This window comes from Schistocerca americana, chromosome X (genome assembly GCF_021461395.2).
Source record: "Schistocerca americana isolate TAMUIC-IGC-003095 chromosome X, iqSchAmer2.1, whole genome shotgun sequence".
Classification (NCBI taxonomy): domain Eukaryota; kingdom Metazoa; phylum Arthropoda; class Insecta; order Orthoptera; family Acrididae; genus Schistocerca; species Schistocerca americana.
Genome location: NC_060130.1, coordinates 825,444,088 through 825,464,184, shown reverse-complemented (window position 1 = coordinate 825,464,184; position 20,097 = coordinate 825,444,088). Strand labels below are relative to the sequence as shown.

At 43.3% G+C, this 20,097-nt stretch overlaps 1 protein-coding gene across 1 annotated transcript in view; it reads right to left on the bottom strand.

Annotated features, from left to right (window-relative positions):
* LOC124555311 overlaps positions 1–20,097 on the bottom strand; it is a 471,119-nt gene that overhangs the window by 314,692 nt on the left and 136,330 nt on the right. Inside the window, exon 2 of the mRNA XM_047129186.1 lies at positions 1,206–1,278. Within this exon, the coding sequence (XP_046985142.1) occupies positions 1,206–1,278 (73 nt within the window). The remainder of the gene's footprint in view (positions 1–1,205; positions 1,279–20,097) is intronic.

The window sequence follows — 20,097 nt, the reverse complement described above, 5'->3', positions numbered from 1 at the left end:
GGAAACTAAAACAGATTTCCTACATATACAAGTAGTCATTGTATTCGTAATTAATCGATCTCAAACAGTGCTTGGATTGGTCGTCAGTGGTCAGAATTTAGACTCTCACCAGTAAATTGGAAAACGTTGAAACGAATGAAAATTCGGTATGCATTTAAGTATTCGTTACATTCAGGGCTTTGAGTTCTATCACTTAAACAATGCCATTTATCAATAATTTCAGCTGAAAGCCAGAGTCAGTCACAAAGAAAACTCCATCAAAATCCACGAAAATGCAACACTTCGAACTCAGCACGTAAATAACAAAAAGGCAGAAACACACAGCACATAGGTAGGCTCATAATACTTTAACATTATATCCGAGAGAGCACAGATTTGACGGTTTCCCTAATGAGACAAAATGAATCACGCAAAGTTACATTCAGAACGCGAATTTACGCAAGAAAATTAAGAATGATAAGGGATTGAAGAAAATTTGTTTAACTTTTGCAAAGAAATGAAAACAATTAATTGTAATCTCAGTGGCAACTAAGTTAAGCGAATACCTTTGTCCTCGGTACCAGAGGAACGCTACAAGAAAGCGTTCAATACTTGCGAGCCCGAATAGAAGAATGTAAAGGTTCGCTTCCCTTTTTCGAGAGCGTCCACCCCACGCTCAGGGAAGGGGGACTCCCTGTTACCAGCCATGCACCTCTGGCATCCACAGACTTCCACCCCGTATCACTGATCAAATTTCTCTGATTTCACCACTACCTATCAACAAGTTAAGTTGTCACTGCGGTTCCGCGCTGGACGCACTGGAGGCAACTTCAAAATACCGTACTCCCGTTCTCGTACTCACACGCTCACAAGAAGTATGGAGCGAAACAAAACGGACTGTTCGAGAGGAAATAGATAAACACCGTTGCTCTTCTCTTTTCCAGAGACTACGTGTTGCTGTTACAGCGTGAAGTAGCAGCTGAACTAGACGCTACCAGCGTGCTAAAACACCAGACGCAATTAACACTTCTGAAACAGAGTCTACCGACCCTTTTCAATGTCTAACCTTGTCAAACCGTCTTCATACGAAAGTTTTTAGTTACATAAAAAAACCGATGTAGTAACTGGGAAAAGCTGTATCTGTTAAAATATCTGTTCTGACCTATCACAATGCCTGACATATTATAAAGCAGTTATGACTGGAATTCATTGAAAAATGTACTTACCATAAGCAATGCTTACTCCAGTTGCGAATAGTAGTACGTGAGGTAGCAGGGATCTGGAGCCACAGTCTGGAACCTGGAAGAGCAATCCAACATATTAAGCGTCACGGAGAAAATAAAACGAAAAGTAAATGGAACAAAGACGTCCATTGTAAGAATCGTGGTAGGCGTTAACATTAAGTAATCAACAAACTACAAATACAGTTACCAAGACAATAGATATTAACTTACCCATGCGTTTAAGGATTTTATTTTCTTCTCAGATATACAGGGTGCGGCTCTTAAATCCGGACAAATTTCAATTTGAATTTCCCGCCATATCGCAGTTCCACCGGCGGTCGCGAATGTCGTTCTTGAAAGCCATAGGCATCTAGTAAACAGTCAGAACCTCAAAATGGCCGAGATGTTAACGGACAAGTGCAGAGTACAACCGAAGAGCCACAATTATCGAATATCTTCGTGCTGGGCGTTTGCCCACTGAAATAGTTCGATTCTTCGGGTACCGGAGATCAACTGTTTACGATGCTGTGGCCAAGTACAATGCTTCGGAGAAATCTGGGGAAGGTTCTGTTAACCTGGCGAGGAAACATTCAAGGAAACCTGTGTCACGAACTGTTGCACTCATCGAAAAGGCTCAGGTGCTGATTTCGGAGGACCCGGGTCAATCGCTGAGGAAACTGGCGCCAGTATTTAATATCATCGAGTGAAAAATGCGTCAGATGGCAGAGGAGGACCTCATACGAGCCGTTTAGTCCAAAACTGTCTCTCGGATAACGTTAACATGTTCTGGTCAAAGGAGCTGTGACCCCTGAATAGCCCGCATTTGATCCCCCACGACAACTATGTTTGGAGCGTAGTCGAAAGAGTTACCAATAACACGAGGCACCCTAAGGTATCTCTACGCACCGCTATCAAAGCAGCATTCGCGAATATGGACAGCACTGTTTTAAAGAGTGCGTGCGATCGCTTCAGAACAAGATTGGAGGCGGTCATTGCGGCTGAAGGGAGTTACATAGAGTAATGTTGCTCTTGAAAGATGCCACCACTTATGTGTATAAGGATTTTCACTTTCATTGTATTTTGTTTCAATAAATTTGCTTTAAAAAATTCATTTGTCCGGATTTAAGGGCCGCACCCTGTAGAAATATCAGTGTGCAGATACTGACAGTCTGCGCTTTTTTCCACTTGTAATTTTCGTGTAACATATTTTCGTCATAGCATTCTAGCAATGATCAAACCCTGGCGCAGATAATAAATGTTATGTTATGTACAGTCGCATAGATGTTACTCGTTCCGAATAGGCCACGAAGGCCCAAAGGTACCGTGTCATCCTCAGCCCACAGGCGTCACTGGATGCGGATATGGAGGGGCATGTGGTCAGCACACCGCTCTCCCGGCCGTATGTCAGTTTCCGCGACCGGAGCCGCTACTTCTCAATCAAGTAGCTCCTCAGTTTGCCTCACAAGGGTTGAGTGCATCCCGCTTGCCAACAGCTCTCGGCAGACCGGATGGGCACCCATCCCAGACAGACAGCGCTTAACTTCGGTGATCTGATGGAAACCGGTTGTACCACTGCGGCAAGGCCGTTGGCCATAGATGTTACTAAGAAGTGAAAAGATGTGGTATATAAATTTGTTTCCAGGATTGCATGAAGCAATCATAACTTTGATCCGTAGTGTTTCGTGGAAAAGAACGAAACCATAACAAAACATATTCCTACTAATACTGTTTAAGAAAGTGAATAATAATTTTCTTTCTCAATTTCACATAATCTTTCGCGAGTAATACGCAAGTGATTAAATTTCACACTTGACTTACTTCAGGTCAGATTGCTACAACGCCTAATATGTTCCATAATTTGCCCTAGAAAGTTATAACTATTATTTGCGCTCACTGGTTTATTACGTTTTGTTCGGCATTACACCTTCATAGCACTTAACTGGGTTGTGCTGCTCCTTTGCAGTTCAGGCTGCCGGTGTTCGGACCTTAAATTGCTGTTCTTGACAAGTAGGTTCGTTTCAGCAGTATAATGTGAGTGCCGACCTCTGTGGCCGAGCGGTTCTAATCGCTTCCGTCTGGAACCGCGCGACCGCTACGGTCGGAGGTTCGAATCCTGCCTAGGGCACATGGATGTGTCTGATGTCCTTAGGTTAGTTAGGTTTAAGTAGTTCTAAGTTACAGGGGACTGATGACAGATGTTAAGCCCCATAGTGCTCAGAGCCATTGAACCATTTTTTTTTTATAATGTGCGTCTACGCATCCGTATGGTAGAACGGGAGAAATAAATCTTCGAAGAATGGAAAGGATTCGTGGAATAAGTTGAGCTTATACCTTGCATCAAGAGTCTTATTCGCTGCATATCTTAACAAACAGTAAATCGGTCATCAGTATAAGTTTCAACGCAACAGCTCTTTGCTACCCATGATCTTATCGGACGTGTTGTCCCCTTGTACTGCACCAGTTTGTGAAACTACTCACCCAGTCGGTTCTAGGGGTCCTAGTGTTGAGCATGGAATTCGAATCACGCAGCGTCATGAAGTTTTCACATACACAACGTACTGCCTGAGGTGAAAGCCATCAGCTGCCAGAAGAAACTCTAGAACGGACCGTTGATTGAACCTTAGATGTTTGGCTTCGTAGTCTGGTCCCTAAAGAATCAGATGGACATGCTTTACTGAGTTTCTGAAAACATTCAGTCCTATCCGAAGTAAATAAAAACCTACAGAAAATTTCATCGAAATTGTTGAGGAAAGATAACTGACGAAAACGAATCGTCATTGTGTTTCGCGCTTTACTTCTAGATACCGTTTGTTGTTGGAAGTAATTTCAGTCCGTCAATGCCATTCGTTCCAGTTCATTTCTGAATGTAAGTTCCACAACGAACGGCACAGCATAGACATAGGGGAAGAGAAAGATACGGTAGACATATTTCCCTCTTTTCTTCACAAACCTGTGCGATTCCAGTGAGAGTACAAGTAAAATAGCTTGTGGAAGACTGTAAATGCGTTGACTATCTGGACGAATCGCTTTTACAACTGAATGTGCGCCTTAAAATGGCAAAAAAAGAAAAACTATTCGTGGAGGGTGAATGACAGTGAAGCTCAGTGATATTCAGGGCGCCCATTAGTTTCCAGTACATTTTTCTTCTAGTTGTGGGGGACATAAAGATGCTAGAGAATCAGTCCGTACCAAGACTGTATATTTATTTGTATACTGTCAATCACACCGTACTACTGTGCAGAGCTGAACACCACGTGAAATTTAACGCTGGATTCTGGATGCTTGCCGAGATCTGAGAAAGTGGGCAACTAACTGGCAAGTCGAATGGAAAGGAATCGAAAGTCAGGCACTCCTATTCACAGAATAGGACCAAACTGCTGAGGTCATCGGTCCCTAGGCTTACACACTACTTAATCTAACTTAAACTAACTTACGCTAGGGACAACACACACCCACCCATGCCCGAGGGAGGACTCTCACCTCCGACGGGAGGAGCCGAGCGAACCGTGGCAAGGCGCCGTGGACCACGCGGCGACTATTGAATACTCTAGTTCAATAGACGACAGTCATGTACTACGCGGTGATATTTGATCGCTAGCTAAGGTTCAGACAAACAACAGAGACTCACATCGACAAACTGCAACTGCTTCAGAACCAGACACTGCGATGCGTAGTCGACATGCCAATAAACTTGCCGGACTGCTACACGTATACTTCAAGCCGACGACGAAGAATTAGATTAAAATGGCTCAAATGGCTCTGAGCACTATGGGACTTAACATCTGTGGTCATCAGTCCCCTAGAACTTAGAACTACTTAAACCTAACCAACCTAAGGACATCACACACATCCATGCCCGAGGCAAGATTCGAACCTGCGACCGTAGCAGTCGCGCGGTTCCGGACTGAGCGCCTAGAACCCCTAGACCACCGAGGCCTGCGAAGAATTAGAGATCAGACAATTAGAGAAATAACAGGCCACCTCGATCATCGGAATGAGGTATCAGGTGGCTACAAGCGACCAGTGGCAGTGCTGTATTTGGAGTAAAATCACGAGAAGGAGGTAAATCTATCTTTCATAATCCAGTGGTTACCAAGAAGCCCGTCATATCAACCACTTAAGAAAAGCAGTCAATACTTGAAAGGTAATACACTACGCCAAACCACTAAATAATACGGTACAATCCCTTAACAGAAGATAGCTTCCTCCACGAAGTCCACAAAACACTTTTATGTCGACATCCGAGCCAGTGTGTGGTACATCCAACTCGTAGTCAAGTACATCTTCTCGTTCCTAGCAGCCGGCGAAGTAGAGGCGTCATTGGAGAGGTTACATTCAAGGAAAGTAGGTGCCTCTCACATGCTAATAAACCTTATGATATTTTAATGACGCAGTACTTGATTGTGAAACATGTGATGTCTTATATTCTGTAAAGAAATTTTATGATCTGAAGATGATTGTGAGCACAATCGAAACCGGTCATATTATTTTATAAACTCACGGTCTAGACAAATAAAACTGAAGTAATATCTGGCGTTACTCAAGGAAATGTTATCTACACCTACATCTTAATACATACTCCGCAAACCACCGTACAGTGCGTGGCGGAGGGTACCCTGTACCACAACTAGTCGTTCCCTTTCCTGTTCCAGTCGCAGATAGAGTGAGGGAGAAACGACTGTCTACATGCCTCCGTATGAGTTCTAATTTCTCGTGTCTTATCTTCGTGATGCCTACGCGAAATGTATGTTGGTGGCAGTGGGATCGCTCTGCAGTCAGCTTCAAATGCCGGCTCTCTAAATTTTCTCAGTAGTGTTCTACTAAATTGATGTGTTCTTCCCTTCAGGGATTCCCACATGAGCTCCCGAAGCATATCCGTAACACTTGCTTGATCACCGAAGCTACCGGTAACAAATCTAGCAGTTCGCTTCTGAATTTCTTCGATGTCTTCTTTCAATTTGCCGTGGTGCGAATGCTAAACACTCGAGCAGTAATCAAGAATAGGTAGCACTCGTGTCCTCTATGCGGTGTCCTTTACACGTGAACCACATTTTCCTAAAATTCTCCCAATAAACCGAAGTCGACCATCCGCCTTCTGTACCACAATCCTCACCTGCTCATTCCATTTCATATCGCTTCGCAACGTTACGTCCAGATATTTAAACGATGTCACTGTTGCAAGCAGGACGCTACTAATACTATATCCGAAAATTACGGATTTGTTTTTCCTACTCATCCACATTAACTTACATTTTTCTACATTAAGAGCAAGCTGCCAATTATCACACCAACAAGAAATTTTGTCTAGGTCATCTTTTATCAATCTACAGTCACTTATCTTCGGTACCTTCCTGTATACCACAGTATCATCAGCGAACAACCGCAGATTGCTGCCCACCCTGTCTGCCAAATCATTTATGTACATAGAAAATAGCAACGGTCCTATCACACTTCCCTGGGGCATTCCTGATGTTACCCCTGTCTCCGATGAACACCCGCCGTCGAGGACAACATACTGGGTTCTGTTAAGTCTTCGAGCCAGTCACATATCTCGGAGCCTGTTCAAATGGCTCTGAGCACTATGGGACTTAACAGCTGTGGTCATCAGTCCCCTAGAACTTAGAACTACTTAAACCTAACTAACCTAAGGGCATCACACAACACCCAGGCATCACGAGGCAGAGAAAATCCCTGATCCCGCCGGGAATCGAACCCGGGAACCCGGGCGCGGGAAGCGAGAACGCTACCGCGCGACCACGAGCCTGTTCCTTATGCACGTAACTTCGTTAACAGTCTGCAGTGGGGTACCGTATCGGATGTTTTTCGGAAATCTAGAAATATGGAATCAGCCTGTTGCCCTTCATCGATTGTTCGCAGTATATCACGTGAGAAAAGAGCAAGCTGGGTTTCGCACGACCGATGCTTTCTAAAGCTGTGCTGATCCGTGGACATGAGCTTTCCGGCCTCTAGAAAATTTATTATGTTCGAACTTAGAATATGCTCTAGAATTCTGCAGCAGACCGATGTTAAGGATATTGGTCTGTAGTTCTGAGGATTCGTTCTTTTATCCTTCTTACAGACAGAAGTCACCTGCGCTCTTTTCCACTCGCCTGACACTTTGCGCTGGTCGAGACATTCGCGATAAATGCAAATTAAGTACGGGGCCAATGACGCAGTACACTCTTTGTAAAGCCGAATTGGGATTCCATCTAGACCTGGTGAATTATTTGTTTTCAGCTCTTTCAATTTTTCCTCTACGCCAGTGATGCTTATTATTATGTCACCCGTACGGGACTCCGTGCGAAGGTCAAACGACGGTACGTTTGTACGATTTTCCTGCGTGACCGATTTCTTGAACGTGGTATTTAAAAGACCCGCTTAGCGATTTTACATACAATCAAAATTTCTTCGGGTTCTCCATCAGATCTACAGCCAAGGTATGACGGTGGTAGCTGTTGTATGATTCACCCATAGATCGTTTCACAGACGCACGTATCTCTACTAATGTTTCCCTGTTGTCATTTGCGTGTCCTCTTTGAACGGAGAGTGCAACAGCCTTTGCTTGCTCAGCGTTTTCCGAATTTAGTTATTACACCACGTTGTGTCTTTTCCGTGCTTCCTCCGCTTACTAGGCAAATACTTGTCCAGAGCAAGATTTATAATCTGTTTAAACTTTGCTCATAATTCCTCTATGTCCATCATTTTGGAACTAAATGATTTTAGTACATTGCCTAAGTGAGACGCTAACAACTGCTTATCTGCTCTTTCTAGCAGAAACACTCCCCTAGCCCTCTTGACTTGTGTATTAACTTTTGTAACCATAATTGCTATGGTGACATCATGGTCGTTAATTCTCGTCTCTATACTGACACCATCAATAAGGTCCATCTGTTTGTCGCTACAAGGTCCATGATACTTCCATTGCACGTGGGCTGTCCAACTAGATGCTCAAGACAGTTTTCGGAAAACGTGTTCAAAAGTATTTCACAAGACCGTCTGACTGTACCCCCTGCAATAAATCCGTACACGTGCAAGTCTACACTCGGTGGGATAAAGTCACCACCAACTACACACATCAAGTAGTTCAAATGGCTCTGAGCACTATGGGAGTTAACGTCTGAGGTCATCAGTCCCCTAGAACTTAGAACTACTTAAACCCAACCAACCTAAGAACATCACACACATCCATGCCCGAGGCAGGATTCGAACCTGCGACCGTAGCGGTCGCGCAGTTCCCGACTGAAGCGCCTAGAACCACTCGGCAACACCGGCCGGCTCAACTACACACATCAAAACGAGTTTTGCATCACCCCGGTTCCCAGAACTCCTGAAGATAGACGCTGACTGTGGATATTGTATCAAACACACAGTCCCTTTGACTGTTCAGAGACGTTACTAAACCCGCCTAAAGATGTAAACAACCATGCACGAACGGCGCCTATTAGACGGACGGGGTCCATCAGCCGATCAGTTCCAGTCATTCCAACAGGAAGGAGGTACACGGCTCGTGTTGTCTGTAGTTCATCCATGCCTAGACGGTCAATACCGCGGTTCCATCGCGTCCGTATTGTTACTTTGTGCCAGGAAGGGAAGTGTCCAGGCGTCTCGGAGTGAACCAAAGCGATGTTGTTCGGACATGGAGGAGATACAGAGAGAGACAGGAACTGTCGATGACATGCCTCGCTCAGGCCGTCCAAGGGCTACTACTGCAGTGGATGACCGCTACCTACGGATTATGGCTCGGAGGAACCATGACAGCAACGAAACCGTGTTGAATAATGCTTTTCGTGCAGCCACACGACTTCGTGTTACAGCTCAAACTGTGCACAATAGCCTGCATGATGCTCAGCTTCACTCCCGACGTTCATGGCGAGGTCCATCTTTGCACCATGCAGTGCGGTACAGATGGGCCAAACAACATGTCGAATGGACCTTTCAGGATTGGCATCACGTTCTCTTCACCGATGAGTGTCGCATATGCCTTCAACCAGACAATCGTCGGAGACGTGTTTGGAGGCAACCCGGTCAGGCTGAACGCCTCAGACACACTGTCCAGCGAGTGCAGCAAGGTGGAGGTTCATTGCCGTTTTGGGGTGGCATTATGTGGGGCCGACGTACGCCGCTGGTGGTCATGGGAGGAGCCGTAACGGCTGTACGATTCGTGAATACCATCTTCCGATCGATAGCGCAACCATATCGGCAGCATATTGGCGAGGCATTCGTCTTCATGGAAGACAATTTGGGCCCCCATCATGCACATCTTGTGAATGACTTCCTTCAGGATAACGACATCGCTCGATTAGAGTGGCCAGCATGTTCCCCAGACATGAACCCTATCGAACACGCCTGGGATAGATTGAAAAGGGCTGTTTATGGACGATGTCACCCACCAACCACTCTGAGGGATCTCCGCCGAATCGCCGTTGAGAAGTGGAACAATCTGGACCTATAGTGCCTTCATGAAATTGTGGATAGTATGCCACGACAAATACAGGCATGCATGAATGCAAGAGAACATGCTACTGGGTATTAAAGATACCGGTCTCGCTATATGGTGGTACGATATGCAATGTGTGGTTTTTATGAGCAATAAAAAGGGCAATTTTCTGCACAGGTTCCGGAACTCTCGGAACCGAGGTGATGCAAACCTTTTATTGATGTGTGTAGTATTACATGTTCTTGGTATTTATGCGCAACTGACCACAGACGTTCTTTGAATGACTCTACAACTCTCACAGCGGAGTCGGATGGTCGGTAAAGACATCCAACAATTACCTCGTTTTCACGTAGACATGTTATGCGCGACCAGGTAACTTTATTATCACGCTCAGTTTCAACCTCAGTAGAAACAACATTTTTGTCGACTGCAATGAACTCTCTGCCATCTATCGGCATCTAATCTGTCCTTCCGATAAACATTCCAACACTCTCTAAATATCTCAGAACTTTTTACTTCGAGTTTTAGCCAGCTCTCAGTCCCAAGAATGATTTGACAGTGTTCTTGAGAATTTTCCTGGAGGGCAGTAAATTTGGGACCTTTGTTACGAATACTTCGACAGTTTACTGATAAAATTTTTACAGTCGCATTGTCTTTACCCTGAACGTGGTCTAATTTCTCTATACGTGTATCGATTGGCGAGTGTTCATATACAACTGTTCGCTCGACGAAAGATCCGTACCCAAAGACTGGAAAGTTGCACAGGTCACACCAATATTCAAGAAAGGTAGTAGGAGTAATCCACTAAATTACAGGCCCATATCGTTAACGTCGATATGCAGCAGGATTTTAGAACATATATTGTGTTCGAACATAATGAATTACCTCGAAGAAAACGGTCTAGTGACACACAGTCAACATGGGTTTAGAAAACATCGTTCCTGTGAAACACAACTAGATCTTTATTCACATGAAGTGTTGAGTGCTATTGACAAGGGATTTCAGAACGATTCCGTATTTCTGGATTTCCAGAAGGCTTTTGACACTATACCACACAAGCGGCTCGTAGTGAAATTGCGTGCTTATGGAATATCGTCTCAGTTGTGACTGGATCTGTGATTTCCTGTCGGAGAGGTCACAGTTCGCTGTAATTGACGGAAAGTCATCGAGTAAAACAGAAGTGATTTCTGGCGTTCCCCAAGGTAGTGTTATAGGCCCTTTGCTGTTCCTTATCTATATAAACGATTTGGGAGAGAATCTGAGCAACCGTCTTAGACTGTTTGCAGATGACGCTGTCGTTTATCGGCTAATGAAGTCATCAGAAGATCAAAACAAACTGCAAAACGATTTAGAAGAAGTATCGGAATGGTGCGAAAAGTGGCAGTTGACCATAAATAAAGAAAGGTGTGAGGTCATCCACATGAGTGCTAAAAGGAACGCGATAAACTTCGGTTACATGATAAATTAGTCTAATCTAAAAGCCGTAAATTCAACTAAATACTTACGTATTACAATTACGAACAATTTAAACTGGAAGGAACAAACAGAAAATGTTGTGGGGAAGGCTGACCAAACACTGCGATTTATTGTCAGGACACTTAGAAAATGTAACAGTTCTACTAAGGAGACTGCCTACACTACGCTTGTCCGTCCATTTTTAGAATACTTTTGCGCAGTGTGGTATTCTTACCAGATAAGACTGACTGAGTACATCGAAAAAGTTCAAATAAAGGCAGCACGTTTTGTATTATCGCGAAATATGGAAGAGAATGTCACAGAAATGATACAGGATTTGGGATGGACATCATTAAAAGAAAGACGTTTTTCTCCTCCGAATGCGAAAATATTTTGTTGACACCGACTTACATAGGGAGTTACGATCACCAAGATAAAATAAGGGAAATCAGAGCTCGTACGAAAAGATATAGGTGTTCATTCTTCCCGCGCGCTATACGAGATTGGAATAATAGAGAATTGTGAAGGTGGTTCGATGAACCCTCTGCCAGGCACTTAAATGTGATTTGCAGAGTATCCATGCAGATGTAAATGTAGATGTACCTCAAACTACTGCCTAGCCTAAAAAAACCATATGCACTCCATAAGTACTCTGCTTCTTTTGTATAATGCACCCCTGACCTATCAAACGGAGTCCTACAAGTCCCCATCCGATAACGCAGGTCCTGAAATCTGCAGCCAAGACCGTCACAGAGACGACGAAACCTTTGGTTGAGATTCTCCACTCGACTGCAAACCAAAAGAGCCCGATCAGCTGTGGGAATGGTGCTGGAAATTGCGAGCTCTGCTTGCACGCCTCGTCGAGGCCAGCAGTCTTCAATACCTCAGCCAGCCGCCTGTAAGAACTGAGGATTGTTCAACCTATGCGACAGGTGACGTGCCGAGGTGAGCCACAACCTGCAGACGACTGCACCCTGCACGCTCCACAGCCGCAGGCAAGGCCGCCTCCACATGTCGGATGAGGCCCGCCGGCAGACATACAGAGTGCACATTGATTCTCTTTCCAGCCCTGAACGATATCTTCCTAAGGGGTTCCATAACGCGCCTATAGGCCCTCTGCCGTTCCTGATCTACATAAACGATTTTGGAGACAATCTGAATAGCCATCTTCGATTTTTTGCCAATGATGCTGTCATTTACCTCTTTTAAAGTCGTCAGATGATCAAAACCCATAGAAAAACGATTTAGACAAGATATCTGAATGGTGCGAAACGTGGCAATTGACTCTAAAGAGTGAAAAGTGTGAAGACATCGACATGAGTACTAAAAGGAATCGCCGGCCGGTGTGGCCGTGCGGTTCTAGGCGCTTCAGTCTGGAACCGCGTGACCGCTACGGTCGCAGGTTCGAATTCTGCCTCGGGCATGGATGTGTGTGATGTCCTTAGGTTAGTTAGGTTTAAGTAGTTGGTTGGTTGGTTGGTTGTTTGGGGGAAGAGACCAAACAGCGAGGTTATCGGTCTCATAGGATTAGGGAAGGATGGGGAAGGAAGTCGGCCGTGCCCTTTCAAGGGTACCATCCCGGCATTTGCCTGGAGCGATTTAGGGAAATCACGGAAAACCTAAATCAGGATGGCCGGACGCGGGATTGAACCGTCGTCCTTCCGAATGCGAGTCCAGTGTGCTAACCACTGCGTTTAAGTAGTTCTAACAAGGAAACCTCCCCATCGCACCCCCCTCAGATTTAGTTATAAGTTGACACAGTGGATAGGCCTTGAAAAACTGAACACAGATCAGTCGAGAAAACGGGAAGAAGTTGTGTGGAACTATGAAAAAAAATAAGCAAAATATACAAACTGAGTAATCCATGCGCAAGATAAGCAACATCCAGGGCAGCACGAGCTTAGGAGCGCAGTGGTCCCGTGGTTAGCGTGAGTAGCTGTGGAACGAGAAGTCCTTGGTTCAAATCTTCCGTGGAGTGAAAAGTTTACTTTCTTTATTTTCGTAAATTTATTATCTGTCCGTTCGTTCATAGACGTCTCTGTTCACTGTAGTAAGTTTAGTGTCTGTGTTTTGCGACCGCACCGCAAAACCGTGCGATTAGTAGACGAAGGGACGTGCCTCTCCAATGGGAACCGAAAACATTTGATCCTCCACAGGAAAACACGTCTGCTATATTCTATACGACACTGGTGACGGCCTGTGCGTCACACGACAGGAACATGTTGTCGACCCACCTAACTTGTACACTTGGCGAATGGGTAAAAAGATTCTTCTACCTTGCCCGATTTAGGTTTTCATGTGGACGTGATAATCACTCCCAAAGAAGTATTTAGGTGTAGCGTCCCCATACTACGGCGCAGTTACCTCGCATCCTACGGACGGACGGACAGATAATAATTGCCTGAAAATAAAAAATTAAACTTCTTCACTCGAGGGAAGACTTGAACCAAGGACATATTGTTCCGCAGCTGCTCACGCTAACCACGGGACCACGGCGCTCCTGAGCATACCTTCTCCGTGATGTTGCCTATCTTGCGCATGGACTACTCAGTTTTTATATTTTGCTTATTTTTCTCATAGTCTCACACAACTTCTTCCTGTTTTCTCGATTGATCTGTGTTCAGTTTTTCAAGGCCTATCCACTGTGCTAACTTATAACTAAATCTGAGGGGGGTGCTATGGGGAGGTTCCCTTGTAAGTTCTAGGGGACTGATGACTGATAGTGCTCACAGCTATTTGAACCATTTCAACTAAAAGGAATCCACTAAATTTCTGTTACACTATAAATCACGCAAAACTAAAGGCTGTAAATTCAACTAAATACTTAGGAATTACAGTTATGAACAACTTAAATTGGAATGATCACATAGATAATGTTGTGGGGAAAGCCAGCGAAAGACTGCGATTTGTTGGCAGGTCTACTAAAGAGACTGCTTACACCACTTGTCCGCCCTCTTCTGGAGTATTCCTTTGCAAGGTGGGCAGAGGATACTGAAAAGTTTCAAAGAATGTAGCTCGTTTTGTATTATAGCGAAATAGGAGAAAGAGTGTCACGGACATGGTACGTGAATTGGATTGGTAGTCATTAAAACAAAGGCGCTTTTGTTCCGCAAGATCTTTTCGTGAAATTTCAGTCACCAACTATCTCTTCCGATCGCGAAAATATTCTGCTGGCGCCCACCTACACAGATAAATGGTCATCATAATAAAATTAGAGAAATCAGAACTCACACAGAGAAAATTAAGTGCTTGTTTTTCCCGCTGTTCGAGAGTGGAACGGTAGAGAAATAGCTTGAACATGGAACCTTCTGTCAGGCACGTAATTGTCAACTGCAGAGTAGTCATGTAGATGTAGATGCATACATTCCATAGACACCATTCAAGTGTATGCACTAAATGCTCGTATTCTGATGAGGAGATACAACACATAAGCGAAGAGATGTAGAAGATGATAAATAACAGCAAATCTCGCTTCAAGAAGAAATCGAGGATTTAATGCAAAACTTGGAAACTTAGGATATGATACCAGAAATAAGAGATGTCATATGTTGGCATAATCTGCCGAGAAGAACGAAATATTCGTCATTTACACTTTTTTCCAAAGAAAATGTATCTGGCAACGACAAAATGAAACTAAAAATGAAATGGATTGCACTTTATTTATAAATGCATTTATATCTACATCTACACTCATGCTCATAAATTAAGGATAATGCTGATACATGATGAAACAATGCTCTGGTGGGCGGTTTGCGGGTTTAAATCACTTCGGGTTACGGCCATGCGGTACATTTGACCTGCAGTCATCGCACGATGGCGCTGGCAGCAGTCCACATACGCAAAGGTATATTGGTGCATGTCAGAGAACGGTGCAGCGAGTAATGTGCAGCCGTTTTCAGGCGTGCTAATGCTGACTGTGTGTTGAAAATGGCTCAGGGAACACATATTGATGACGTTATGAGGGGTGGAATACTAGGGCGACTGGAGGCTGGTCGAACACAGCAGGTCGTAGCACTGGCCCTCCGTGTGCCACAAAGTGTGATCTCAAGATTATGGCAACGATTCCAGCAGACAGAAAACGTGTCCAGGCGCTACAGTACGAGACGTCCACAGTGTGCAACACCACAAGAAGACCTATATCTCACCTTCACTGTCCGCAGACGGCCACGGAGTACTGCAGGTAGTCTTGTTCGGGACCTTACCGCAGCCACTGGAACAGTTGTCTCCAGACACACAGTCTACAGATGACTGAACAGACGTGGTTTATTCGTCCGGAGACCTGCAAGGTGCATTCCATTGACCCCTGGTCACAGGAGAGCCCGTAAAGCCTGGTCTCAAGAACACGGTAATGGTCATTGGAAAAATGGTCCCAGGTTATGTTCACGGACGAGTCCAGGTATAGTCTGAACAGTGATTCTCGCCAGGTTTTCATCTGGCGTGAACCAGGAACCAGATACCAACCCCTTAATGTCCTTGAAAGGGACCTGTATGGAGGTCGTGGTTTGATGATGTGGGGTGGGATAATGATTGGTGCAGGTACACCCCTGCATGTCTTTGACAGAGGAACTGTAACAGGTCAGGTTTATCGGGACGTCATTCTGCACTAGTATGTCCGCCTTTTCAGGGGTGCAGTGGGTCCCACCTTCCTCCTGATGGATGATAACGCCCGGCCCCACTGAGCTGCCATCGTGGAGGAGTACCTTGAAACAGAAGATATCAGGCGAATGGAGTGGCCTGCTTGTTCTCCTGACCTAAACCCCATCGAGCACGTCTGGGATGCTCTCGGTCGACGTATCGCTGCACGTCTTCACACCCCTAGGACGCTTCAGAAGCTCCGACAGGCACTGGTGCAAGAATGGTAGGCTATACTCCAGCAGCTGATCGACCACCTGATCCAGAGCATGCCAACCCGTTGTGCGGCTTGTGTGTGTGTGCATGGTGATTGTATCCCATATTGATGTCAGGGTACATACGCAGGAAACAGTGGCGTTTTGAAGCACATGTGTTTCGGGACGTTTTTCTCATGTTATCGCCAATACTGTGGACTTACAGATCTGTGTCGTGTGTGTTCCCTATGTGCCTGTTCTATTAGCACCAGTTTTTTGTAGTGCCACGTTGTGTGGCACCACATTCTGCAATTGTCCTTAATTTATGAGCATGAGTATACTTCACATTCTGCAAGGCTCCTAACAGTGTGTGGCGGATGGTACTTCTGGTACCACTAAATCATCCCCTCTTCCCTGTTCCACTCGTTATGGCGCGTGGAAAGAGTGAGTGTCGGTAAGCCTCTGTGTTACCTCTAATTTCTCGAATTTTCTCGTCGCGGTCGTGCTCACTTCGTGAAATGCGCTCACTCGAAATTACATTAACAAACCTCTCAGTGTTGCATAACGCCACTCTTGTAACATCTGCCACTGGCGTTTGTTGAGCATCTCGGTAAGGCTCTCGTGCGAACTAAACGAACCCGTTACGAAAAATGCCACTCTTCGTTGGATCTTTTCCGTCTCTTCTATCAGTCCTACCTGGCAAGGATCCCAAACTGATGATCACTACTAAAGAATCAGTCGAACAAGCGTCTTGTAAGCCACCTCCTTCGTAGATGAGTTACATTTCCTTAATATTTTTCCTATGGATCTTAGTCTGCATCTGCTTTTCTTGCTATTTGTTTTATGTGATCATTCCACTTAAAGTCGCTATGGATGGTTACCCCTAAATATCTTACGGTAGATACTGCTACCAGCTATTTGTTATTAATAGTATAGTTGTACAGTAGCGGATTTCTTTTCATATGTATGCGCAATGTGTTACATTTATTTACGTTCAGAGTCGACTCCCAGAGCCTGCGCCACTCATCAGTCCTCTGTAGGTAATTCTGGAAATTGCTACTGTGTTCTGTCTTGCTACTTTCTTACAGACCATCTCATCATCTGCGGACAGTCTTAAAGAGGTTCCGACGCTTTCTACAAGATCACTTATGTACACTATAAACAGTAACGGCCCTATCACTCTCCCTTGAGGCACTCCGAAAATTATCTTTTCATCTGTAGGCTTTGTTCTGTTAGTTAGTTACATGTTCCATAGATCATTTGGAAGGTTCTTTTATCGACATGATGTGGAACGGCTCACTTTATAACATATGTATGCATGATTAGTGTTAACATTAATGAACACATTATCATTTTATTCCTACTCATGCAACTACACTTAAAAACAAGTTTTTTTACTGTCTGCCAGATCTTAAGTAGAAATTCGTCAGTGGAATAGAAGGAGTTGTCCAGGAGAAATGATTTTAGATTAGATTTAAAACTTACTTCGCTAGCTGTCAGACTTTTGTATTATTGGGCAAATCATCAAAAAATTTTATTTCTGCTTATTAAAGTCCTCTCTGAGCCACTGGCAGCTTTAACAATAGGTAATAAAGGTCATGCTCCCCTCTAGTGATGTAGGTATGTTCATTACTGTTCTTCCCAAATTGTGATGGATTATTTATGACGAATTTCAGTAGCGAAACAATGTATTGTGATGGCGCAGTCAAAATGCATAGCTCTTTGAAGAGGTACATACATTACGTCCGTGGGTGAACACTACATATTATTCTTAGTGCACGCTTTTGTGCAATCAATAATTTCTTCTTAATTGATGGGTTACCCCAGAAAGTTATTCTGCACGACATAACTGAGTGAAAATATGCAAAAATGTCAAGAGGCTGATACGTTTTTTTCCAAGATTAGCAATAATATAAACAGGAAAAGTAGCTGAACTTAATTGTTTGAGAAGGCTCAGTAATATGCTTCTTCCAGATGAAATTTTCATCAATATGTAAACGCAAGAATTTGGAGCTTTCTGTTCTAATTAATGACTCCTACTCATGTGCTACATCGATTGTTGGTATGACTATTTGCTGTACAGTATGTTTTTTGTTTAAAAATTTAGGGAGACTATTTTCAGAGAACCACTTAATAATTCTTTGTAAAATATCACTTACTAACTCTTCTGTTGCTTTCTCTCTAATGGGATTAATTAAACACTAGTAACATCTGCAAAAAGTACGAATTTTGCTTGTTGTTACATATGTGAGGTATAGGTGTGGATACAAAATTGAACCCTGTGGTACTCCATTTGTGATTTTTTTTTTACCCCAGTCACTAAACTGTGGACCTTTCAGACTTTGTATGAATTGTTCAGCACAACCTTTTGCATTCTGTTTATCAAGTATGATTCAAACCAACTGTGTAAAGCCATGAATTTCATGAAATCTGAGTTTTTCTAAGAGAGTGCCATGATCTACACACTCAGAGGCCTTGGGGAGATCATAGGAAATAGCGACAAGCGGTATATTATCGTTTAAGGCTTGTACTATTAGATGAATGAATGTATAAATAGCATTCTCAGTTAAGCAACCTTTCTGGAATCCAGACTATAATATTCTGAGTAAATTCTTTCCATGTAAGTGTGCGAGTACTCTTGAGTACATTACTTTTCCGAATATTTTGGAAAAAGATGTCAGTAAGGAAACTGGATGATAATTATTTAAGTCTGTCCTGTCACCTTTCTTATGAAGTGGTTTAGTAATTACATATTTGAACCTGTCTGGAAAAAATACCCTGCGCCAGTGATGCCTTGCACACATCAGTAAGGACATTAATTATTAAGATGGAAACTTATGAGAATTCAGTTTGAAATTCCATCAGCCCCACAAGAGCTTTCGTTTCTTAGAATCTGTATAATTGCACTAATTTCAGTGAAGGATGTTCGTGCTACTTCTAGTTTCTTAAGGTTTTGTGGAATGACTTTTTGATATATTCTCTTGCTTGCTTCTTCGATTGAACCACTTAATTCTGCGTTTGCTGCTATATTTAGAAAGTGAGTGTTAAAAGTACGTGCAGCTCGTGAATTATCAGTCACAACATTGTTATTTAGTTTAACTGTTATAGAATCTTGTACGCTGGCTGGCTGTTGTGGCTCCCATTTGAGTGTATCCTATATAGTTTTAGTCTTATTATCTGTATTATTTATTTCTGTCAGGACATGCATACTTCTGGAAATTTTGATGACTTTCCTTAAAATATTAGAGTATCTTTGGTAGCATACAAGAAATGTCAGATCTTGACTTATTCAGGCATTTCCATAAATTTCCTTCTTCCTATAAAATGAGATTTTAATTATCTAACTTAACTACAGCTTACTTGTTTTTTTTTAATGGATCCTTTGGATAATTTTTAGGAAATAAACTTTCAAATATAGACACAATCATAGGGAATAAACTGAATTTGACATTAGCATCTCTTCTCTATATACCTTATCCCATTCCACCCCTTTTAGTTTACTCTTAAAACACTGTATTCAGTTATCAGTAATAAGCCTCACTGCTGTGATGGACCTGTCTCTGGGTTGTAAAGTGCAATGCTGTTTCTTTCCATTAATTGTGCATAATGACATCATGATCAGATAGTCCACTAGCAACTGGGTCCACATCAGTTGTTTCAGCCTGAGCGCTGTGCATAAAAATTTTATCAATCAATGTCCTATTATTTTGCTGCACATGAGTTGGAAAACTGACTAATGAAATTAGATTGAAACACCCAAATGATAATTCCAGTTCATTCTTCCTCTCTATATCTGTTAAAAAATCTGCACTGAAATCTCCACAAACTACTGTTTTTTCTTGTCTGACAGGTAGCTCAATAAAGCATCAAGGTTCTGATTGCTGAAAGTTTACCAACAGGAATTTGTAGACTGTTATAATGATCAGAGAAGTATTCTGCAGCAACAATTCAAGAGCATATGCTTCTAGGTGCTGATCAACACAAAAACTATTTGTTTCAATATTTTTTACTTTGCCTCCAACTTTTAGATATTTTGGAACCTTTCCTTTTTCCATATTAACACTGCACGGAAATGATGCAAGTCTATAATCCATACATCTATCCCTAGAGAATTTTCCACATCTTCTAGGCGTGCAAAAAGCTCATCTGTCTCGTTTTTCAACCCTCTAATGTTCGG